This window comes from Ranitomeya imitator, chromosome 2 (genome assembly GCF_032444005.1).
Source record: "Ranitomeya imitator isolate aRanImi1 chromosome 2, aRanImi1.pri, whole genome shotgun sequence".
Lineage (NCBI taxonomy): Eukaryota > Metazoa > Chordata > Amphibia > Anura > Dendrobatidae > Ranitomeya > Ranitomeya imitator.
Genome location: NC_091283.1, coordinates 348,716,603 through 348,742,097, shown reverse-complemented (window position 1 = coordinate 348,742,097; position 25,495 = coordinate 348,716,603). Strand labels below are relative to the sequence as shown.

Below are 25,495 nucleotides of genomic sequence, written 5' to 3'. Positions count from 1 at the left end.
TTTACATCAGCACAATTTTGGAAACAAAATTTTTTTTTGCTAGGAAGTTATAAGGGTTAAAATTTGACCAGCGATTTCTCATTTTTACAACGAAATTTACAAAACCATTTTTTTAGGGACCACCTCACATTTGAAGTCAGTTTGAGGGGTCTATATGGCTGAAAATACCCAAAAGTGACACCATTCTAAAAAATGCACCCCTCAAGGTGCTCAAAACCACATTCAAGAAGTTTATTAACCCTTGTTTATGAACATTTAACTTTTTAGTCACAAAAATTATCTTAAGCAACAATTTTTTTATTTTCTCAATGGTAAAAGGAGAAACTGAACCACAAAACTTGTTGTCCAATTTGTCCCGAGTACGCTGGTACCCCATGTGTGGGGGTAAACCACTGTTTGGGCACACGTCGGGGCTCGGAAGGGAGGGAGCACCATTTGACTTTTTGAATACAAGATTGGCTGGAATCAATGGTGGCGCCATGTTGCGTTTGGAGACCCCTGATGTGCCTAAACAGTGGAAACCCCTCAATTCTACCTCCAACACTAACCCCCCCACACCCCTAACCCTAATCCCAACTGTAGCCATAACCCTAATCACAACCCTAACCACAACCCTAATTCCAACCCTAACCCTAAGGCTACGTGCCCACGTTGCGGCATCATTTTTGAAAAATCCGCGGGTAAAAGGCACTGCGTTTTACCTGCGCATTTACCGCGGATTTCCAGTGTTTTTTGTGCGGATTTCACCTGTGGATTCCTATTGAGGAACAGGTGTAAAACGCTGCGGAATCCGCACAAAGAATTACATAGTTACATAGTAACATAGTTAGTAAGGCCGAAAAAAGACATTTGTCCATCCAGTTCAGCCTATATTCCATCATAATAAATCCCCAGATCTACGTCCTTCTACAGAACCTAATAATTGTATGATACAATATTGTTCTGCTCCAGGAAGACATCCAGGCCTCTCTTGAACCCCTCGACTGAGTTCGCCATCACCACCTCCTCAGGCAAGCAATTCCAGATTCTCACTGCCCTAACAGTAAAGAATCCTCTTCTATGTTGGTGGAAAAACCTTCTATCCTCCAGACGCAAGGAATGCCCCCTTGTGCCCGTCACCTTCCTTGGTATAAACAGATCCTCAGCGAGATATTTGTATTGTCCCCTTATATACTTATACATGGTTATTAGATCGCCCCTCAGTCGTCTTTTTTCTAGACTAAATAATCCTAATTTCGCTAATCTATCTGGGTATTGTAGTTCTCCCATCCCCTTTATTAATTTTGTTGCCCTCCTTTGTACTCTCTCTAGTTCCATTATATCCTTCCTGAGCACCGGTGCCCAAAACTGGACACAGTACTCCATGTGCGGTCTAATTGACATGCTGCGGAAAATACAACGCAGCGTTTCCGCGCTGTATTTTCCGCACCATGGGCACAGCGGATTTGGTTTTCCATAGGTTTACTTGGTACTGTAAACCTGATGGAACACTGCTGCGAATCCGCAGCGGCCAATCCGCTGCAGATCCGCAGCCAAATCCGCACCGTGTGCACATAGCCTAATTCTAAAGGTATGTGCACACGCTGCGGAAAATGTTGCGGATCCGCAGCAGTTTCCCATGAGTTTACAGTTCAATGTAAACCTATGGGAAACAAAAATCGCTCTACACATGCTGCAGAAAAACTGCACGGAAACGCAGCGGTTTACATTCCGCCTCATGTCACTTCTTTCTGCGGATTCCGCAGCGGTTTTACAACTGCTCCAATAGAAAATTGCAGTTGTAAAACTGCAGTGAAATGTGCAGAAAAACCGCGGTAAATCCGCCATAAATCCGCAGCGGTTTAGCACTGCGGATTTATGAAATCTGCAGCAGAAAAATCCGCAGAGGACCAGAATACGTGTGCACATATCGAAACCCTAACCCTAACCCTAACCCTAACCCTACTCTAACCTTAGTGGGAAAAAAAAAATTCTTTATTTTTTTATTGTCCCTACCTATGGGGGTGACAAAGGGGGGGGGGGGGTAATTTACTATTTTTTTTATTTTGATCACTGTGATAGATTATATCTCAGTGATCAAAATGCACTTTGGAAGGAATCTGCCGGCCGCCATTTTGGAAGATGGTGGCGCCCAGGGATAAGACGGATGGACCCCGGGGGGATCGGTAAGTATGATGGGGTGTGGGGGAGCACGGGGGGGGGATCGCAGCATGGGGGGGTTGATCGGAGCGCGGGGGGGTGGATCGGAGCGCGGGGGTGGATCGCAGCACGGGGGGTGGATCGGAGCATGGGGGGTGGATCGGAGCGCGGGGGGGTTGGATCAGAGCACGGGGGGGGGGTGATTGGAGCACGGGGGGAGCGGACAAGAGCACGGAGGGGAGCGGAGCACAGGACGGAGGGGAGCCGGAGCAGTGTACCGGACAGATCGGTGGCTTGGGGGGGCGATCGGTGGGGTGTGGGCACATCAGTGTTTCCAGCCATGGCCGATGATATTGCAGCATCGGCCATGGCTGGATTGTAATATTTCACCAGTTTTAATAGGTGAAATATTACAAATCAGAGCGATCGTAGCCACGGGGGGGGGGGTGAAGCCACCCCCCCTGGGCTAAACTACCACTCCCCCTGTCCCTGCAGATCAGGTGAAATTGGAGTTAACTCTTTCACCCGATCTGCAGGGACGCGATCTTTCCATGACGCCATATAGGCGTCACAGGTCGGATTGGCACCGACTTTCATGACGCCTACGTGGCGTCAAAGGTCGGGAAGGGGTTAAGTGACAGCCTAAAAAGCTATATACGATAACCTGGAAGACCATCATTGCACAAAAAAAACTAAGAAGAGAAAAATAAATCCTCCAAACAAAGGTATATACAGAATAAGCCATTTTATTGAAGCAGAACGGAAGGTTAAAACAGAGGCATAGCTAGGGTTTTTGTTTCAGGGGGGGCCAAACTTCTGAGTGGGCCCCTAACCAGGTAACCTTGATTACAACTAGGTGACGCACCCTAATAGTGGATGTAGGAGAATCTCAGCAGATGATTGCGCTGTTGCTGAAAATAATTTCTGTATAAAGACCAACATTGATATTACTGCCATAAGGTCAGTGGTAGTTACCAGTCCTATGGAACATATAAAAGATCACAGTACAGTTATTGATGGTGACTTACAGAGGACGTTCTTTCTGATGGAATCGTTCACTTTTCACATCTTTTCCATCTGGCTCAGACCGACATGACAATTTCTTCCAGCCAGGACTCGTCTGCAGAGAATACAACAAAGACACATTTCATGTCTCATATTTTCAGCACCGTCACTAATGGGACTATTCCCAACCTGCACAAGCTCCTCATCCTGATACCCCAAGACTGAGCCGCTGCTGCCGTATGTGACCCTATTACTGCACCTACTGTGTGGTTCTGTGTGACTTCTAAATTCTAAAGCACCCCTCCAGAATATAGATAGTAATGCCGTGTGCAAGTGCCCTAGCAAACAGTGCCCACATTTTGTCACCTAGAAAGTAATAATGCCCTCTGTGTGCCCCTTTGACAGTCACAGTAACCTGAGTTACCCTATAATAATAAGTGCCCACTTTACATTTAATAATATCCCGAATTTCCCCCCTATACAGCCCCCTTACACACAGTATGATGTTCTCTTGTACACCGTATAATGCCTCCTCACTGTATACTGACCCCTTAGTATCCGCCAAACTGTTTGATGGCACCAACACTGTATGATGGCCCCATCACTGTAATCTCAGCACTGTATGATGGCCCCCTTGATAGCCTACATTTAGTATAATGCACCAGATAGTCCTCAGTATAGTATAATGCACTTCCCATAGGCCTCCTTATAGTATATTGTACTCCCCATAGGCATCCATATTGTAAAATGCACTCCCCATAGGCAGACTCTATAGTATAATGCAGCCCCATAGGCAGAATCTATAGTATAAAGCACCCCCCATAAGCAGACTCTATAGTATAATGCACCCCCATAGGCAAACTTTATATTATATAATGCACTCCCAATAGGCAGATGCTATAGTATAATGCACCACCATAGGCAAACTCTATATTTTTAATGCACTTCCCATAGGCAGGCGCTATAGTATAATGCAGCCCCCATAGGCAGTCTCTATACTATAATGTAGCCCCCCATAGGCAGATTCTATATAATATAAAGCAACTCCAGAAACAATAAATACATTACTCACCTCTCCTACTCATTCCTTGTCTGCCCCGAGTGCCCGCACATCTCCCGACAGCGGGTGTCCTGTCTATGTCTGCATCAGGGACGTTAGACGCTGATAGGGGGATGATGAGAGAGGTAGTGTACCGCTCAGGGACCCCATAGTGGCCGGGTGGCAGTACAGGGAGATCGATTCTCCTGCTCTGTCACAGGATGTAACAGTAGCGTAGCTCCGTGTGGGCCCCCTCAGAGCGCGGGGCCCCAGCTGCCTCCCCGGTAGCTACGCTACAGGGTTAAAAGCTTTAAAAATTTAGATGTTAGCGGATCATACAGGAAATGAAAAAAAAAACAACACTGAGAAAATATAGTTAGCATTTAAGTTGTCAGAAATTGCATACTCTGCAAATCTTTCAAGTCAAGCCTGAATTAAAAAAAAATAGATAAATACATGAGGTTGCAATATTATCTAGATAAGTTCCTCATTAATAAAGTAAAAGTGACAAAATCATGGAAGGTGCAAATAGAAATATTGAAAGGTGCTGGGGTTGGTCTCTAGTAACTCTTATGAAAAAGCGTGTACTTAGTAAAAATGATAAATAATGCCATTGGCAGAGAGTAAGAACTTCATAGGAGAGTCCAGAGACAACATGAAAGAATACAGCATTAGGTCAGGTAAGTATTTGTAAATAGAATCCTAGAGAAATATCCCTTAAGGCAGTGGTCCCCAACCTTTCTGACCTTGAGAGCCACATTCACCTCTGTATGAGTGTCGTGAGCCGCATCCAGCTACTGCCCCCTGACAGTAGTGACAACCACAGCCCCCATTACGGGTATAGTGATAACCAAAGCTTTTCCACACAAATCACTCCGAAGCAGCATACCAAGAGCCAGGGGTTCCCAGTACACCCCACCACATTCAATATTCTCCAATCACGCACTCCCAACACAGTCACATCCATCTTCAAGCACCTTTTCTGACCGGTAGCATCATCTTGTCTCCAACGTATCATACTTAAATTATCTCTAATCCCCCAAGACCAGTAGATGTGTAATCAAATCGGCTCTTCTCTGCAGGGCCACTCACAAAGTTCACCATTTTGAGATGTGCTTTTCATACCAGTTTACTAAATCTGAAGCTAATGCACCAAGCTGGCAGACAGCCGCGAGCCACAATTCATGGGACCGTGAGCCACATGTGGCTCCCAAGCTACAGGATGGGGACCCCTGCCTTAAGGGGATACACTGGAGCCTCCTGGAGCCTGGGTATTTATATTTTGGTGCTGATCAGAATGTATGAACTACATAGCTAGGATATAGCAATATATTTCTCTCCAAATTTTTAAAGCTTTTAACCTGTTTTGCTCATTGCTCAATTGTTCATTTTATACCTTTGTTTGGAGCACTTCTTTTTCACTTAGTAGGTTTTTTATGTTTAAATGACATTGAGAATTACTCTATGTAAAAGCTCATGTTGAAATTGCATTGCAATCGGATCACATTCGTAAATCGGGATGTCATTCAGATGCTAGGTGATAAAAATTGATTTGTACTCGCATGAAAATCGCATGACACTCGTCCGACCTTTCTAGAAAAATATCGGAGCGTTTTTGTTGTTGTTTTTTTTTTTATAGTGATGGGTATGATCCCTAAAAGCCAATGTTTCACTTGTCCTGTTATTTCTCTTTGCTTCTTAACTTTGATAATGAAAATACATACAAAAATGCACAAACTACTACAACCTTACACCTGCTCTAAAGTCATAGCTTCTTTGAACATGACCATCCTGTTCCTCCCCTTTGCCTTGTTCTATGTTATAGTTCATTTAGATGTCAGGGAGTGTATGAGACAGACACCACCTAATACCACTGACTTACAGACCTCTTTATGATTCTCCACTGAACATTTCATTAGAAACATTTGGTGGCAAGCAGAGTGAAACATAAAGCTATAGAAGAAGAAAAACTAAAAATTGTACAGCCTCTTGGCTTTATATTATAATCTATTAGTCCTTGCATTGAAGTCTACACTTTGTACCTGTTTATGTTAGCTAGTAATTGAATTTTAATACAATGTGTTTCCAAAGGCCGCATTTATGAAGAAATAAATATTTTTTTTCTTGGCAGATGACTGTTCGTCAGAGGGACATCTGACAGTTACTGATTTTGAAGCAGCTGATGATGGTATCACACCATATATATATGAAGAGCATGGCAATATTCCAGATAAACTGCCAGCCCTTCACTGCAAAAATGAATCTATTCCTAATCAACAGCTTCCATCTTCTGATTCAATACAGACTGTTAAGCAAAGCAAAAATAACAAAAGCGATGCTGAACATCAAAAAACTAATACAGGGAAGAAACCATTTTCATGTGAAGAATGTGGGAAATGTTTTACTCGCAAAGGAGATCTCTGCATTCATAAAAGCACTCACACAGGGGAGAAGCCATTTTCATGTTCTGAATGTGGGAAATGTTTTAACCAGAAAGCAACTCTTAATGTACATCAGAGAATTCACACAGGGGTGAAGCCATTTTCATGTCAAGAATGTGGAAAATGTTTTACCCAGAAAGCAACTCTTAATGTACATCAGAGAAGTCACACAGGGGAGAAGCCATTTTCATGTCAAGAATGTGAGAAATGTTTTGCTTTCAAAAGGGATCTCACTAAACATAAAAGCACTCACACAGAAGAGAAGCCATTTTCATGTTCAGAATGTGGCGAATGGTTTTCCCTGAAAACAAATTTTATTGTACATCAGAGAATTCACACAGGGGAAAAGCCATTTTTATGTCAAGAGTGTAGAAAATGTTTTTCTTCCAAAGGAGATCTCGTTAGACATGAGGGAACTCACACCGGGGCGACAACATTTTCATGTTCAGAATGTGGGAAAGGTTGTAATAGCAAATCACGTCTTGCTATACATCAGAGAATTCACACAGGGGAGAAGCCATTTTCATGTGCAGAATGTGGGAAATTTTTTTCCCAAAAATCAAATCTTGCTACACATAAGAAAATTCACACAGGGAAGAAGCCATTTTCATGTCAAGAATGTGGGAAATGTTTTACTTTCAAAGGGGATCTCACTAAACATAAAAGAACTCACACAGGGGAGAAGCCATTTTCATGTCAAGAATGTGGGAAATGTTTTACTTTCAAAGCGGATCTCACTAAACATAAAATAACTCACACAGAGGAGAAGCCATTTTCATGTTCAGAATGTGGCAAATCATTTTCTCAAAAAACACATTGTATTATACATCAGAGAATTCACACAGGGGATAAGCCATTTTTATGTCAAGAATGTGGCAAATGTTTTGCTTCCAAAAAAGATCTCATTAGACATCAGAGAACTCACACAGGGTAGAAGCCATTTTCATGTTCAGAATGTGGGAATTGTTGTTCTTATGAATCCACTCTTTTTATCTGGTTTGGTCCGTTTTGGTGTGTATATTTAGATTCATATAGGTTATTGTTAGGGAAGCAATCTTTGGACTGTGGTTTTTAGCTGGTTTTTTTTATATATTTTTTAATTGTTTTTTTATGTTATTTTTTGTCTTTTTGTAGGACCTTGGTGTTTATTTTTGTGTCAATTGGAGAACTGGAACGGAGTATTTTCGGCGTTGGATATATCCCTGCTATATATTGGACTTTTTGTCTATATACTGTTTTTAACTGTTGATGTTCAGGGTTATATGTGTCTGTGCCCATGTACTTACTATGCAACCCTTATTAAACTTTTGTATTTTTTCACTTTTTCACCCTATCTATGTATACCGCTTATTTGTATCGGTGTTCTGGCCCCTTTATATATACACATGTAGTAATAATTGGCATTTTATCTTAGTGTTAGTATATGATCTATTGTCTCAATATTGGGGCTCTATTTGCTCCTTGTAATATTATTGTTCTAATTTGTTTCTTTTGCAGGTTTTTTCTTGCGCACCTTTTTCACTTACGCACTTTTTGCACTTTTTTGACTCTGGTAATATTACTATGAGCCAATTTCTTAAACATGTTTGGTTGTCATCACATTTTTTGTGATCTATTCCAACCATGAGGCGCATGCGCGGGTGTGTTTTTAGACGGTTGTGTGTTTTTTATTTTGGCATAGTGGTGTCTATGGCAACGTGCCTTCATACACCGGAAGTTACGTCGGCGGTACATAATGCTTCTTCGCTATGGAGCAGGCGATATGCCTGCTCTATGTACCGGCAATGGCTGCCGGCCTGTTCGCACTGATGGATGCGGCGCACTTAATATGCGTGCCGATGATATGTATCTGGTGACCATGGCTACATGTGTCGCACCGGATATGATGTCGGCTGTGTCCATGTGTGGAGTATAGCCGTGATAAGGAAGGTGCATTTTCTGTGCACCGGAAATGGTCACCGGTCTGTGCGCGCTGGGAGGTGTGGCGCATCCAATACGCGCGCTGAGGATTTGTGTCTGGTGACCATGGTTACGTGGGTCGCACCGGATATTATGTCGGCTGTGTCGGTGTGTGGCTTACAGCTGCGATATAGAAGGTAGGCGTTGTTTTTCGGGATAGTGGATCTAATCACCGGATCAGGTGTTGTTACCGTTGCCATGGCGTTTTGTTCCTGACGCATGCTCTGTATCCTGTTCTCTTGCTATGTATTGGTCAGCTGTTTCTGTGTTGGCCGCATTAAAGGTTCCTTTGCGCATGTGTGTACACAGGAGTATGTCATTCTGCAATTGGTTCTAGCACCATTTCTATTGGTCCTTAGGGACATATATACCTTCTCTGGCTAGTACCCAACCACCCCTGGACGAAGCATTTCATTGCGAAACGCGCGTCGGGTGTGGTGGGTCTCCAGGAGCGCTCCATAGGTAATATTATATACACTTTGTATTTACTTTATACTGTGTCGTTTTTACCTATTTTTTTCCTCTGCATATATGTACATGGTCACTTGGCACATATGTTATGTATTAGGATTTAGTTATTATTATACTCGGAGTGTATTTCCTGGATAGCCCACCTTCTGTTTCTGTGCTGTGGATTTTATCTATCACTGTTTATTTTTAAAGGAATTTTCAATAAAGTATAAATGGTTTTTATTTGATATTGTGTGAAGGATGGTTTTCTTGGTGTTGCATAGTTATTTATTCCCTTCATGGTGCATATATATAGGATACATATAGGTGTTTTCTGTTTTTTGAATATAGGTCAGTGTGGTATCCAGATTTCTAATGGATTTTAGGAGCAGAGATGCCTCTAGAACAGTGTTTGCCCAGAATGTGTTCAGTGAGGGAAATCCACAAACACAGGAACCAGTCCAAAAGATTGCTTTAAAAAGAACTTTTAAAAACCTATTGAATCGCCGCACCCGTATCTGGTGGAATAGAATATTCCTTGAGAGCTACATTTCTAGGAATCTTATCCCAAGAGGTTTACGGATTCAGATTTTTCCTTCTTTTCCTGTCAATGATGCGGTTTTGAGAACTCGCTGGGAGGCAGCTTGTCATACATGCTCTCTGACGTTTATGACTATTCTTGTGGACATGAATAGTAAGTCCATTAATGATCTTGGACTGGAAATTGACGAGATCTATAAGAAGCTCCAGACGGAGTGTACACAGGATGAGTTCGACAATTTTAAAAAAGAAATTGATACTTCATGTGATGAGTGGGAGAAAGACATTTCCGCTAAAAAGAATAAAAAATTCCAACGAGACCTTCAAGATAGAAATGACAACAAATTATATAGATGGGTGCACCTCAATTCGCAGGATAAAGGAGGCGCTGCATCTGAGGCAGTAAGTACTTCGAGTGCAGGCACATCTGTATCCTCGAACAATGTGGCTGAGCAGAACTATACACGGTATAATCAGAGGAGGAAGGATGATCAATCTAGGAGATATAACACCAGAAAGAGGCAAAATACTAACCTGGATGAAGGGGATGATGAACCTCAAAGAAATCTCATGAAGGTAATTAATCTTTCGGACGTAGTTTTGTCCGAGGCTCAGGTGGCGGTTTTGAGTAAGGGTCTCTCTTTTTCGCCATCGTCTGCCCCTGATCATTTTTCCATTTTGAAAGATCTTAATTTGTTTGCGCGTAAGATGTTTTTTAGGAGAATATATTGCCAACAACCTCCTGTGGCTTCATCCCCTACAGAAGCGGAAGTACTCCAGATTTTAGAAGAACTTGCTGAGGAGGCAGCTTCTTCCAGACAGTACCCTAAGTATTTGCTTCCTAAATCAAAAAACTTTCCACAGATCAGCACTGTGCCTGCCATTGACTTATTTGTTCAGTTGGTTATGAAAGATATTGAAGCCATTCCTGAAACCATTAAAGGGGACAACCTCAATTATGATGAGAGACAAGCCTTAAGAGAACTGAAAGGTTTGAAAGAGGTAATTATCAAACCTTCTGATAAAGGTGGGAATGTGGTGGTATGGTCAAAATCGGCTTATGAGAAAGAAATGTTGAGACAGTTGAGAAATTCTGTGTGTTATAAAAAACTAACATTCAATCCTCTGTCGAAATTTAGGAGTGAACTTCTTAGTCTACTCCAGAATGCGGTGTCCGACGGTGTTTTAACAACTAAACAAAGAGATGGTTTGTGGAATGAAGATCCCACGGTAGCAAGTATATATCTTCTACCCAAAATCCACAAGGATCCGGTCACACCCCCAGGTAGGCCCATCGTATCTGGTGTCAACAGTTTATGTGATCCGATCTCTAAACTGATAGAATTTTACCTGAAACCATTGGCCGAGGCGTTGCCGTCATTTCTGAAGGACACTACTGATGTCCTGAAGAAATTGGATGGCTTACACTTGGAGAAGAACATGTCATTGGTCACCTGTGATGTCGAATCATTATATACCTCGATTCGACACCAGGATGGCCTAGACGCAACTACTTTCTTCCTTGATAGTAGTGGGTTGGACCATGATTTGTGTAGTTTTTTGGTTAAGGCTTTAGATTTTGTTCTGACACACAATTTTTTTATGTTTCGTGATTCTTTTTTCCTTCAGTTACAAGGCACCGCGATGGGGGCGTCTTGTGCGCCCTCTTATGCAAATTTGTTTTTGGGTTTATGGGAGAGGGAAATTTTTCAGACCAATTCACATCCGTTAAGCCATAAGGTGGTCTCATGGTGGAGATACATCGATGACGTGCTAATGATATGGCAGGGTGTTATGTCTGCTAATGAAAGGTGTAATGAAGGCAATCCAGAGACACAGTGTGCCTAGCGATCCGAGCACACACAGTGATCTGACAAATACCAAAAAACAAAAGAACGAGCTCTGAGACGTGGAAACTCTGTAGACTACACACCTGATCCTATCCTAAACACAACTAAAAGCGGCTGTGGATTGCGCCTAGCAACTACCTATGCAACTCGGCACAGCCTAAGAAACTAGCTAGCCTGAAGATAGAAAAATAGGCCTGACTTACCCCCAGAGAAATACCCCAAAGGAAAAGGCAGCCCCCACATATAATGACTGTGAGTAAGATGAAAAGACAAAACGTAGGGATGAAATAGATTCAGCAAAGTGGGGCCCGATAATCTTAGACAGAGCGAGGATAGTAAAGCGAACTTTGCAGTCTACAAAAAACCCTAAAGCAAAAACCACGCAAAGGGGGCAAAAAAGACCCACCGTGCCGAACTAACGGCACGGCGGTACACCCTTTGCTTCTCAGAGCTACCAGCAAAACAAAAGACAAGCTGGACAGAAAAAAAGCAACAAAATAGCAAAAAAGCACTTAGCTATACAGAGCAGCAGGTCACAGGAACAATCAGGAGAAGCTCAGATCCAACACTGGAACATTGACAAGGAGCAGGGATAGCAGCATCAGGCGGAGTTAAGTAACGAAGCAGTTAACGAGCTCACCAGAACACCTGAGGAAGGAAGCTCAGAAGCTGCAGTACCACTTGTGACCACAGGAGTGAATTCAGCCACAGAATTCACAACAGTACCCCCCCCTTGAGGAGGGGTCACCGAACCCTCACCAGAGCCCCCAGGCCGACCAGGATGAGCCGCATGAAAGGCACGAACAAGATCGGGAGCATGAACATCAGAGGCAAAAACCCAGGAATTATCTTCCTGAGCATAACCCTTCCATTTAACCAGATACTGGAGTTTCCATCTAGAAACACGAGAATCCAAAATCTTCTCCACAATATACTCCAATTCCACCTCCACCAAAACCGGGGCAGGAGGCTCAACAGATGGAACCATAGGTGCCACGTATCTCCGCAACAACGACCTATGGAATACATTATGTATGGAAAAGAAGTCTGGGAGGGTCAAACGAAAAGACACAGGATTGAGAACCTCAGAAATCCTATACGGACCAATAAAACGAGGTTTAAATTTAGGAGAGGAAACCTTCATAGGAATATGACGAGAAGATAACCAAACCAGATCCCCAACACGAAGTCGGGGACCCACACAGCGTCTGCGATTAGCGAAAAGTTGAGCCTTTTCCTGGGACAAGGTCAAATTGTCCACTACCTGAGTCCAGATCTGCTGCAACCTGTCCACCACAGAATCCACACCAGGACAGTCCGAAGACTCAACCTGTCCTGAAGAGAAACGAGGATGGAACCCAGAATTGCAAAAAAATGGAGAAACCAAGGTAGCCGAGCTGGCCCGATTATTAAGAGCGAACTCAGCCAACGGCAAAAAGGACACCCAATCATCCTGGTCAGCAGAAACAAAACATCTCAGATATGTTTCCAAGGTCTGATTGGTTCGTTCGGTCTGGCCATTAGTCTGAGGATGGAAAGCCGAGGAAAAGGATAGGTCAATGCCCATCCTACCACAAAAGGCTCGCCAAAACCTTGAAACAAACTGGGAACCTCTGTCAGAAACAATATTCTCAGGAATGCCATGCAACCGAACCACATGCTGAAAGAACAAAGGCACCAAATCAGAGGAGGAAGGCAATTTAGCCAAGGGCACCAGATGGACCATTTTAGAAAAGCGATCACAGACCACCCAAATGACTGACATCTTTTGAGAAACGGGAAGGTCAGAAATGAAATCCATCGAAATATGTGTCCAAGGCCTCTTTGGGACCGGCAAGGGCAAAAGCAACCCACTGGCACGAGAACAGCAGGGCTTAGCCCTAGCACAAATCCCACAGGACTGCACAAAAGTACGTACATCCCGTGACAGAGATGGCCACCAGAAGGATCTAGCCACTAACTCTCTGGTACCAAAGATTCCAGGATGACCAGCCAACACCGAACAATGAAGTTCAGAGATAAGTTTATTAGTCCACCTATCAGGGACGAACAGTTTCTCCGCTGGACAACGATCAGGTTTATTCGCCTGAAATTTTTGCAGCACCTGCCGCAAATCAGGGGAGATGGCAGACACAATGACTCCTTCCTTGAGGATACCCGCTGGCTCAGATAAACCCGGAGAGTCGGGCACAAAACTCCTAGACAGAGCATCCGCCTTCACATTTTTAGAGCCCGGAAGGTACGAAATCACAAAGTCGAAGCGGGCAAAAAATAACGACCAACGGGCCTGTCTAGGATTCAAGCGCTTGGCAGACTCGAGATAAGTCAAGTTCTTATGATCAGTCAATACCACCACGCGATGCTTGGCTCCTTCAAGCCAATGGCGCCATTCCTCGAATGCCCACTTCATGGCCAGCAACTCTCGGTTGCCCACATCATAATTACGCTCAGCGGGCGAAAACTTCCTGGAAAAGAAAGCACATGGTTTCATCTCTGAGCAATCAGAACCTCTCTGTGACAAAACCGCCCCTGCTCCAATCTCAGAAGCATCAACCTCGACCTGGAACGGAAAAGAAACATCTGGCTGACACAACACAGGGGCAGAACAAAAACGACGCTTCAACTCCTGAAAAGCTTCCACAGCAGCAGAAGACCAATTAACCAAATCAGCACCTTTCTTGGTCAAATCGGTCAATGGTTTGGCAATGCTAGAAAAATTACAGATGAAGCGACGATAAAAATTAGCAAAGCCCAGGAACTTTTGCAGACTTTTCAGAGATGTTGGCTGAATCCAATCCTGGATGGCTTGGACCTTAACTGGATCCATCTCGATAGTAGAAGGGGTAAAGATGAACCCCAAAAATGAAACTTTCTGCACACCGAAGAGACACTTTGATCCCTTCACAAACAAAGAATTAGCACGCAGGACCTGAAAAACCATTCTGACCTGCTTCACATGAGACTCCCAATCATCTGAGAAGATCAAAATGTCATCCAAGTAAACAATCAGGAATTTATCCAGATACTCACGAAAGATGTCATGCATAAAAGACTGAAACACAGATGGAGCATTGGCAAGTCCGAACGGCATCACTAGATACTCAAAATGACCCTCGGGCGTATTGAATGCAGTTTTCCATTCATCTCCTTGCCTGATTCTCACCAGATTATACGCACCACGAAGATCTATCTTAGTGAACCAACTAGCCCCCTTAATCCGAGCAAACAAGTCAGATAACAATGGCAAGGGATACTGAAATTTAACAGTGATCTTATTAAGAAGGCGGTAATCAATACACGGTCTCAGCGAACCATCCTTCTTGGCTACAAAGAAGAACCCTGCTCCCAGTGGTGATGATGATGGGCGAATATGTCCCTTCTCCAGGGATTCCTTCACATAACTGCGCATAGCGGCGTGTTCGGGCACGGATAAATTAAATAATCGACCTTTAGGGAATTTACTACCAGGAATCAAATTGATAGCACAATCACAATCCCTATGCGGAGGTAGGGCATCGGACTTGGGCTCTTCAAATACATCCTGATAATCAGACAAGAACTCAGGGACCTCAGAAGGGGTGGATGACGAAATCGACAAAAATGGAACATCACCATGTACCCCCTGACAACCCCAGCTGGACACCGACATGGAATTCCAATCCAATACTGGATTATGGGTTTGTAGCCATGGCAACCCCAACACGACCACATCATGCAGATTATGCAACACCAGAAAGCGAATAACTTCCTGATGTGCAGGAGCCATGCACATGGTCAGCTGGGCCCAGTACTGAGGTTTATTCTTGGCCAAAGGTGTAGCATAGTAACATAGTAACATAGTAACATAGTTAGTAAGGCCGAAAAAAGACATTTGTCCATCCAGTTCAGCCTATATTCCATCATAATAAATCCCCAGATCTACGTCCTTCTACAGAACCTAATAATTGTATGATACAATATTGTTCTGCTCCAGGAAGACATCCAGGCCTCTCTTGAACCCCTCGACTGAGTTCGCCATCACCACCTCCTCAGGCAAGCAATTCCAGATTCTCACTGCCCTAACAGTAAAGAATCCTCTTCTATGTTGGTGGAAAAACCTTCTCTCCTCCAGACGCAAAGAATGCCCCCTTGTGCCCGTCACCTTCCTTGGTATAAACAGATCCTCAGCGAGATATTTGTATTGTCCCCTTATATACTTATACATGGTTATTAGATCGCCCCTCAGTCGTCTTTTTTCTAGACTAAATAATCCTAATTTCGCTAATCTATCTGGGTATTGTAGTTCTCCCATCCCCTTTATTAATTTTGTTGCCCTCCTTTGTACTCTCTCTAGTTCCATTATATCCTTCCTGAGCACCGGTGCCCAAAACTGGACACAGTACTCCATGTGCGGTCTAACTAGGGATTTGTACAGAGGCAGTATAATGCTCTCATCATGTGTATCCAGACCTCTTTTAATGCACCCCATGATCCTGTTTGCCTTGGCAGCTGCTGCCTGGCACTGGCTGCTCCAGGTAAGTTTATCATTAACTAGGATCCCCAAGTCCTTCTCCCTGTCAGATTTACCCAGTGGTTTCCCGTTCAGTGTGTAATGGTGATATTGATTCCCTCTTCCCATGTGTATAACCTTACATTTATCATTGTTAAACCTCATCTGCCACCTTTCAGCCCAAGTTTCCAACTTATCCAGATCCATCTGTAGCAGAATACTATCTTCTCTTGTATTAACTGCTTTACATAGTTTTGTATCATCTGCAAATATCGATATTTTACTGTGTAAACCTTCTACCAGATCATTAATGAATATGTTGAAGAGAACAGGTCCCAATACTGACCCCTGCGGTACCCCACTGGTCACAGCGACCCAGTTAGAGACTATACCATTTATAACCACCCTCTGCTTTCTATCACTAAGCCAGTTACTAACCCATTTACACACATTTTCCCCCAGACCAAGCATTCTCATTTTGTGTACCAACCTCTTGTGCGGCACGGTATCAAAGCATCAATTCCTCTCAATGGAATAGGACACCGCAAAGGCTCCAAGAAAAACCCACAACGTTTAGCATAATCCAAATCCATCAGATTCAGGGCAGCGCCTGAATCCACAAACGCCATGACAGAAAACGACGACAAAGAGCATATCAGGGTAATGGACAGAAGGAATTTGGACTGTACAGTACCAATGACGGCAGACCTAGCGGACCGCTTAGTGCGCTTAGGACAATCAGACATAGCATGAGTGGAATCACCACAGTAGAAACACAGCCCATTCAGACGTCTGTATTCTTGCCGTTCAACTCTGGTCATAGTCCTATTGCACTGCATAGGCTCAGGTTTAACCTCAGGCAATACCGCCAAATGGTGCACAGATTTACGCTCGCGCAAGCGTCGACCGATCTGAATGGCCAAAGACAAAGACTCATTCAAACCAGCAGGCATAGGAAATCCCACCATGACATCCTTAAGAGCCTCAGAGAGACCCTTTCTGAACAAAGCTGCCAGCGCAGATTCATTCCACTGAGTGAGTACTGACCATTTCCTAAATTTCTGACAATATACTTCTATATCTTCCTGACCCTGGCACAAAGCCAGCAAATTTTTCTCAGCCTGATCCACTGAATTAGGCTCATCGTACAGTAATCCGAGCGCCAGGAAAAACGCATCGACACTACTCAATGCAGGGTCTCCTGGCGCAAGAGAAAATGCCCAGTCTTGAGGGTCGCCGCGCAAAAAAGAAATAATAATCAAAACCTGTTGAATAGGATTACCAGAAGAATGAGGTTTCAAGGCCAGAAATAGCTTACAATTATTTTTGAAACTTAGAAACTTAGTTCTATCTCCAAAAAACAAATCAGGAATAGGAATTCTTGGTTCTAACATAGATTTCTGATCAATAGTATCTTGAATCTTTTGTACATTTATAACGAGATTATCCATTGAAGAGCACAGACTCTGAATATCCATGTCCACACCTGTGTCCAGAATCACCCAAATGTCTAGGGGAAAAAAAAAAATGAACACAGAGCAGAGAAAAAAAAATGGTGTCAGAACTTTTTCTTTCCCTCTATTGAGAATCATTAGATGGCTCCTTGTACTGTTATGTCTGCTAATGAAAGGTGTAATGAAGGCAATCCAGAGACACAGTGTGCCTAGCGATCCGAGCGCACACAGTGATCTGACAAATACCAAAAAACAAAAGAACGAGCTCTGAGACGTGGAAACTCTGTAGACTACACACCTGATCCTATCCTAAACACAACTAAAAGCGGCTGTGGATTGCGCCTAGCAACTACCTATGCAACTCGGCACAGCCTAAGAAACTAGCTAGCCTGAAGATAGAAAAATAGGCCTGACTTGCCCCCAGAGAAATACCCCAAAGGAAAAGGCAGCCCCCACATATAATGACTGTGAGTAAGATGAAAAGACAAAACGTAGGGATGAAATAGATTCAGCAAAGTGGGGCCCGATAATCTTAGACAGAGCGAGGATAGTAAAGCGAACTTTGCAGTCTACAAAAAACCCTAAAGCAAAAACCACGCAAAGGGGGCAAAAAAGACCCACCGTGCCGAACTAACGGCACGGCGGTACACCCTTTACTTCTCAGAGCTACCAGCAAAACAAAAGACAAGCTGGACAGAAAAAAAGCAACAAAATAGCAAAAAAGCACTTAGCTATACAGAGCAGCAGGTCACAGGAACAATCAGGAGAAGCTCAGATCCAACACTGGAACATTGACAAGGAGCAGGGATAGCAGCATCAGGCGGAGTTAAGTAACGAAGCAGTTAACGAGCTCACCAGAACACCTGAGGAAGGAAGCTCAGAAGCTGCAGTACCACTTGTGACCACAGGAGTGAATTCAGCCACAGAATTCACAACAGCAGGGCACACATGAGGAACTAGGTATATTCATCGATGTGTTGAACACCAATGTCAGAAACATCAAGCTGACATACAAGTGTGAGAGACAAAGAATAGATTTCTTGGATATCTCTATTATGGTAGGAAATGATGGTACTGTCTATACAGACTTATTTCGTAAGGAAACGTCTGTTAATTCCCTTTTACATTCGTCTTCACAGCACCCTTACCATCTAATTAAAAACATCCCTACTGGACAGTTCTTACGTGCCAGAAGAATTTGCTCTAGTAATGAATTATTTGAGAAACAAGCCCAGGACTTGTGTGTACGGTTCAAAGATCGCGGGTATGGGAAGAAGACTATTTGTCACTCCTATCAAAGGGCACTATGTAGTCAAAGGATCACTTTACTGCAGAAACATAAGAAGGACAAAAACCCTGACCAGGTACGTTGCGTGTTGGATTTCCATTCCAGGAGCGAAGATGTAAGGAGGGCCATCAATAAGTATTGGTCGGTCCTTATGACCGACAGAGTCCTGGCTAAGTGTATGGGACCACGTCCTTTTATCACCTTTAGGCGTTCTCCTAATCTAAAGGATCAGTTGGTGCATAGTTACCATAAGGGTCCAGACCAAAAATTTATTTTTGGTGCTCAGGGCCCTAAATGGGGATGCACCAGCTGTGGTAAGTGCCTAGCCTGTTCCAACGTTGATACAGCTTCTGATTTTTCCAACTCAAAGGGCAACAAGAACTACCAAATCACCCATACCATCACATGTACGACCAGAGCTGTGATTTATCATGCTACCTGTCCGTGCGGTCTCATTTATGTTGGAATGACGACACGTGAATTTCGCAGGAGGGTACGGGAACACGTTCTTGATATTGAGGGGGCACGGATGGCGGAGGACCCCTTAAGATTACAACCCATCCCAAGACACTTTAAGGCCCTACATGGGTGCGACCCAAGTGGGTTGCGGATCAAGGGTATTGATCGGGTCTTTATTGGACAGAGAGGTGGAAATTGGAAGAGGATGTTGGCCCAGAGGGAGGCAAGATGGATTTACAAATTGGATACCATCATGCCCCTGGGTCTTAATGATCATAACAGCTATGCTCCCTTCCTACCGGTATAATCTGGTTTGGTCCGTTTTGGTGTGTATATTTAGATTCATATAGGTTATTGTTAGGGAAGCAATCTTTGGACTGTGGTTTTTAGCTGTTTTTTTTATGTATTTTTTAATTGTTTTTTTATGTTATTTTTTGTCTTTTTGTAGGACCTTGGTGTTTATTTTTGTGTTAATTGGAGAACTGGAACGGAGTATTTTCGGCGTTGGATATATCCCTGCTATATATTGGACTTTTTGTCTATATACTGTTTTTAACTGTTGATGTTCAGGGTTATATGTGTCTGTGCCCATGTACTTACTATGCAACCCTTATTAAACTTTTGTATTTTTTCACTTTTTCACCCTATCTATGTATACCGCTTATTTGTATCGGTGTTCTGGCCCCTTTATATATACACATGTAGTAATAATTGGCATTTTATCTTAGTGTTAGTATATGATCTATTGTCTCAATATTGGGGCTCTATTTGCTCCTTGTAATATTATTGTTCTAATTTGTTTCTTTTGCAGGTTTTTTCTTGCGCACCTTTTTCACTTACGCACTTTTTGCACTTTTTTGACTCTGGTAATATTACTATGAGCCAATTTCTTAAACATGTTTGGTTGTCATCACATTTTTTGTGATCTATTCCAACCATGAGGCGCATGCGCGGGTGTGTTTTTAGACGGTTGTGTGTTTTTTATTTTGGCATAGTGGTGTCTATGGCAACGTGCCTTCATACACCGGAAGTTACGTCGGCGGTACATAATGCTTCTTCGCTATGGAGCAGGCGATATGCCTGCTCTATGTACCGGCAATGGCTGCCGGCCTGTTCGCACTGGTGGATGCGGCGCACTTAATATGCGCGCCGATGATATGTATCTGGTGACCATGGCTACATGTGTCGCACCGGATATGATGTCGGCTGTGTCCATGTGTGGAGTATAGCCGTGATAAGGAAGGTGCATTTTCTGTGCACCGGAAATGGTCACCGGTCTGTGCGCGCTGGGAGGTGTGGCGCATCCAATACGCGCACTGAGGATTTGTGTCTGGTGACCATGGTTACGTGGGTCGCACCGGATATTATGTCGGCTGTGTCGGTGTGTGGCTTACAGCTGTGATATAGAAGGTAGGTGTTGTTTTTCGGGATAGTGGATCTAATCACCGGATCAGGTGTTGTTACCGTTGCCATGGCATTTTGTTCCTGACGCATGCTCTGTATCCTGTTCTCTTGCTATGTATTGGTCAGCTGTTTCTGTGTTGGCCGCATTAAAGGTTCCTTTGCGCATGTGTGTACACAGGAGTATGTCATTCTGCAATTAGTTCTAGCACCATTTCTATTGGTCCTTAGGGACATATATACCTTCTCTGGCTAGTACCCAACCACCCCTGGACGAAGCATTTCATTGCGAAACGCGCGTCGGGTGTGGTGGGTCTCCAGGAGCGCTCCATAGGTAATATTATATACACTTTGTATTTACTTTATACTGTGTCCTTTTTACCTATTTTTTTCCTCTGCATATATGTACATGGTCACTTGGCACATATGTTATGTATTAGGATTTAGTTATTATTATACTCGGAATGTATTTCCTGGATAGCCCACCTTCTGTTTCTGTGCTGTGGATTTTATCTATCACTGTTTATTTTTAAAGGAATTTTCAATAAAGTATAAATGGTTTTTATTTGATATTGTGTGAAGGGTGGTTTTCTTGGTGTTGCATAGTTATTTATTCCCTTCATGGTGCATATATATAGGATACATATAGGTGTTTTCTTTTTATAAATCAAAGAATACACACAGAGGAGAAACCATTTTCATATTGAGAATTGGAAAATGTTTAACAATGAAATATTTTTTCTACACATCAGAGAAATTATACAGAGAAGTAGGCATTTCATATTTTCTTTAATAAGTTTTTATTGATGAATTACACCAAAAAACTTGCAGTTAAAGTTAAGTCACACGTCCTCTCTCCTCCTGTACCAATCGCTGACTTATTTTGTTCAAGATTATTATACTTGTTTTTTTACTATGTATGTACCTTTTCACATGTAAAGCACCATGGAATAAATGGCGCTATAATAATAAAATCTAAAAGTGAAAGCAATTTAGTACACTAAATGATAATGATTAAGAAATGTGCTGTATGTAATGACCAATAAGCATCAAGTAGAATGCATAAAATACAAAAAATGCATATAACCCTTAGGGTAACATACCAATGAGTCAGACAGAAGAACCACTTGTGGGAACCACCTCACGCGGTTCTTAAGTCTGACTCGGTGGTATGTTACCCTAAGGGTTACATGCATTTTTTTTGCTTTGTGGATTTACCTTGCACCAATGTAATACTACTATACTGCACTTTGCACTTTAAAAAACTTTCCCCTTTGTTTATGCACTTTTGCAGTGATTATCCTATACCCCGGCACATTAAAAACAATAGTATATGTAGAACACACAAGGCATATTCATGGCACCTTAGTACAGGAGTATAAATGACTCCATATACAGATAGTGCTCCGTTTAAATAGATTCATCCGATGAATATAATGTTGGCTTAGAGCATTAACCAATCATATTGTCTCCTTTCCCCTAGAGACCTCCGCAGACAGGCAGGTGTGAGTATAGACAACACACCAGGGATGCCTAGTACCCCACTTTTAATTAGTGTCTATGTGTGAACACTAGTGTTTATTTTTTGATTTTGTAATTTTTTTGTGGTGTGAACCAATTTGTGAGTTCTAATTATCAATAAAGATTTATTTAGGTAGGGATTATTATGATAAATGTTTTGAGACCCTGAGTATATATTCATTTATGTTAAGCTGAAAATGGGGGTGGAACCAGCTCAATACACCGAAAAAAAAAACAAAAAAAAAAACAGTCTTTATTGAAAATCCTTTAAAAATAAAAATAATGAAAAAATTGGCATCTCAGACAACAAAGCAATAAAAGGGGTGGTGTGTGTAACATAGATCAATCCATAAGGGTTTTGAGCTACATGGCTCTTGAACACTGGATACAGAGTAGTATACAAACCTGGATTTAAAGTGAACCTGTCAGCAGTTTTTGCCGATTTAAGATGCAGCCACTGCCTTTCAGGGCTTATCTTTAGCTATCTATAATGCTGTAGATAAGCCCCCGGTCTGACCTGAAAGATGGAAAAATAAGTTTTATTATACTCACCATGGGGGGATGGCAGTCCGATGAGTGTCGCATGTCCGGGTCTTGCGCCTCCCATCTTCTTGTGATGCCGCCCTCCTGTTGATTCATTGCTCCCCGACATCACGCTCCTGCCAGGCGTACTTATCTGCCGTTTTGAGGGCAGAGGAAAGTGCTGCAGTGCACAGGCATAGGGCCTCTCTGACCTTTCCCAGCACCTGTGCACTGAAGTACTTTAGACTGCCCTCAACAGGAAAGATAAGTACACCTGTGCAGGAGCGCGATGCCAGGGAGTGATGAAGCAACAGGAGGGTGGCATTGAAAGATGGGAGCCACTGGACCCAGGCCTGCGACACCCATCGGACCAGACCGCCCCCGGATGAGTATAATAAACTTATTTTTGGAATGCTATAGATGAGCCCTGAAAGGCAGTGGCCGTATCTTATGTCGGCCAAAACTGCTGACAGCTTTGCTTTAAATATACTCTCACGTAATCAACGCAAAACAAAACACATGGCACATGTGTTAGACTGCACAGAAAGAAGAAAAAAAGAAGGTTTGCATAAGGCCGGTTTGACATGTCCTGATATTTCCGGTACCGGAGCTATCAGTGTCCGTGTGTCCGTCTGTGTGCTAGGTGCGGCACATGTGTTGCAACCATGTGCCCCATCAGTACGACACGGATGGTCGCCAGGGGAAGCAGAGCTACAGTAAGCACTTTTCCCATGTGTGTAGTGCTAAAGCCGGCTGTCATCCCTTCTCCCCTGCTCGGCTGCCGAGCAGCGCGAGCAGGGGAGATTGAATGAATTAGAAGCAGTGGGCACAGGCTCAGTAACTAGCGGTGACTACACTGAGTCTGTGCTTGCTCGCTGGCATGAACTCCTGTGATCTCAGGACCGTGGGAAAATGTACATGATGAGGTCACTGTGACAGAGCTTGAACTGCCGTGACCCCATCACTTGCATTCTCCCACGGTCCTGAGGTCACAGGAGTTCGTGCCAGCGAGCAAGCACAGACTCAGTGTAGTCACCGCTAGTTAATGAGCCTGTGCCCGCTGCATATGATTCATTCCCCAGTAGTTTACAGCCTGGACGGTCGCATTAGCAGCGCTCCCGGTTGTAAACTGTACATTCCCCCAAATATAGATTACGGCATGGTACTGACTTTACACCGGACAGGTATGGGTATATTGTTGGTTTATTATTTTTACTTTTTTTTTTTTTTTTTACAGGAGATCGAGGGCTTTGTTTGGAATGGCAGACTAATAAAGATGGGAAACTTTTTTGTGTATGATTTCATTAAAAGACTTTATTCTGACTGTTTGGTGTTTTGTTAACCCTTTAGCAACTATAGGATTAGTAATGGAGAGGTGTCTTATTGACACCTCTCCATTACTAAGCCAGCTTAATGTCACCTTACAATAGGAAGGTGACATTAACCCCTCATTACCCCACTTGCCAACGCTACAGGGCAAGTGGGAAGAATCGGGCAAAGCTCCAGAATTGGCGTATCTAATAGATGCGTCTTTTTTGGGCAGCTGCAGGCTGCTGTTTTTAGGCTGGGGGGGCCCATATCCATGGCCCCTCACCAGCCTGTGACCTGCCCGCTGTGAGTAATGTGTGGCTGGTTAGAAAACATAGGGGGAACCCCACGTGGGGTTTTTCATTCATTCATTGTCCTCTGCTCGCGCTGCTGCCGTCAGAGCAGGGGAGAATGGATGAGAGCCGTGTTCAGCACCACACGCAGGGGAACAGCGGCTTACAGTAGCGCTGCTTCCCCCGCAGCCATCCGTGCGCACGGAGGACTTTGTACACTGTTCTCCGTTTGCATGTGTGTGGCACCTTTTACAGCCCGTGTAAAAACGAACATGTCTGCGTGTTAAAACACACTGATGTGCATAGACCCATTCATTTGAATGGGTCTACGTGTGTCAGTGTCTCCAGTATGTGAGAAAACCGGGCTAAATGTGTATAAAGGATGTGTGAATAAAAACAATGAGAAATTAAATAAAGTAAATCATAACAAAACATTGCAGAACAATAATAAAGAAAAAAAAATTGTACAAAAAGGCAAATATGGTAATGCAAAGATAAAAAAGCAATCCAAAAATCTAATAATGCAGCATCACTTCATGTCTGAGGTTCAGTCCTCCTAATAGAACGTAAGTATTCAAAGAAAAAATGGTAGTTACCTGCCGATAACGGTATTTCTCTGATCCCATGATGGCACCACGGAGAGAGGGGTCCGCCCCCAGGGACAGGAAACCTACAGATGAAAAAGGGCGTACCTCTCTCCCACATCAGTTGGATTACAGAGCCTTATACAGAACTTCAGCTGCAACTCAATATTTGCACAAATTAAACTTAACCTATTTAACTTAACAGAGGCACCGTGACTAAAATTAATTACTAGTACATTATCAAGTGCACACCTGTGTGTGAAAAGGGAGGGAATATACGGGTGCCATCATGGGATCAGAGAAATACCGTTATCGGCAGGTAACTACCATTTTCTCTATCCCCATGATGGCACCACGGAGAGATTTGAATAGATAGAACTATTAGGGAGGGACCACTGCCTCTAGAACCCTTCGCCCAAAGTTAGGATCAGAGGAGGTCAAGTCTAAGCGGTAATGCTTGAAAAATGTAGACTGGGAAGACCAAGTGGCCGCTCTACATATCTGTTGTATTGAAGCGCCAGCTCTCTCTGCCCAGGATGATGCCACTGCTCTGGTCGAATGAGCTTTTATGTTCTCTGGAATGGCTGTCCCACAGGATGAGTAGGATAGGGCGATGGCGTCTCTTATCCATCTTGCTAACGTGGCTTTCGACGCTTTTTGTCCTTTGCGTGGACCCTGGAAGTAGACAAACAGAGCCCTATCCTTCCTGCACTCCCTAGTGGCTGATAGATATTGGATCAGACATCTTTTTAC

At 43.3% G+C, this 25,495-nt stretch overlaps 2 protein-coding genes across 3 annotated transcripts in view; both read left to right on the top strand.

Moving 5' to 3' along the window:
• LOC138663739 (oocyte zinc finger protein XlCOF22-like) overlaps positions 1-9,281 on the top strand; it is a 72,244-nt gene extending 62,963 nt beyond the window's left edge. For both annotated transcript variants that reach the window (XM_069750064.1, XM_069750065.1), the window contains exon 7: positions 6,315-9,281. In XM_069750064.1, the coding sequence (XP_069606165.1) occupies positions 6,315-7,558 (1,244 nt within the window). In that variant the 3' untranslated portion in view covers positions 7,559-9,281. The remainder of the gene's footprint in view (positions 1-6,314) is intronic.
• Positions 9,282-9,388: 107 nt separating this feature from the next.
• LOC138663742 (uncharacterized) lies at positions 9,389-21,185 on the top strand. The gene is made up of 4 exons (XM_069750072.1): positions 9,389-10,575; positions 10,713-10,858; positions 18,506-18,730; positions 19,562-21,185. The coding sequence occupies exons 1-2, from the start codon at positions 9,409-9,411 to the stop codon at positions 10,716-10,718; spliced, it is 1,173 nt and encodes a 390-aa protein (XP_069606173.1). The 5' UTR covers positions 9,389-9,408; the 3' UTR covers positions 10,719-10,858; positions 18,506-18,730; positions 19,562-21,185.
• Positions 21,186-25,495: the final 4,310 nt, after the last annotated feature.

What these genes read in the sequence shown, in the direction of transcription:
- LOC138663742 (XM_069750072.1), top strand. Translation starts at nt 9,409, where the DNA reads ATGGATTTTAGGAGCAGAGATGCCTCTAGAACAGTGTTTGCCCAGAAT.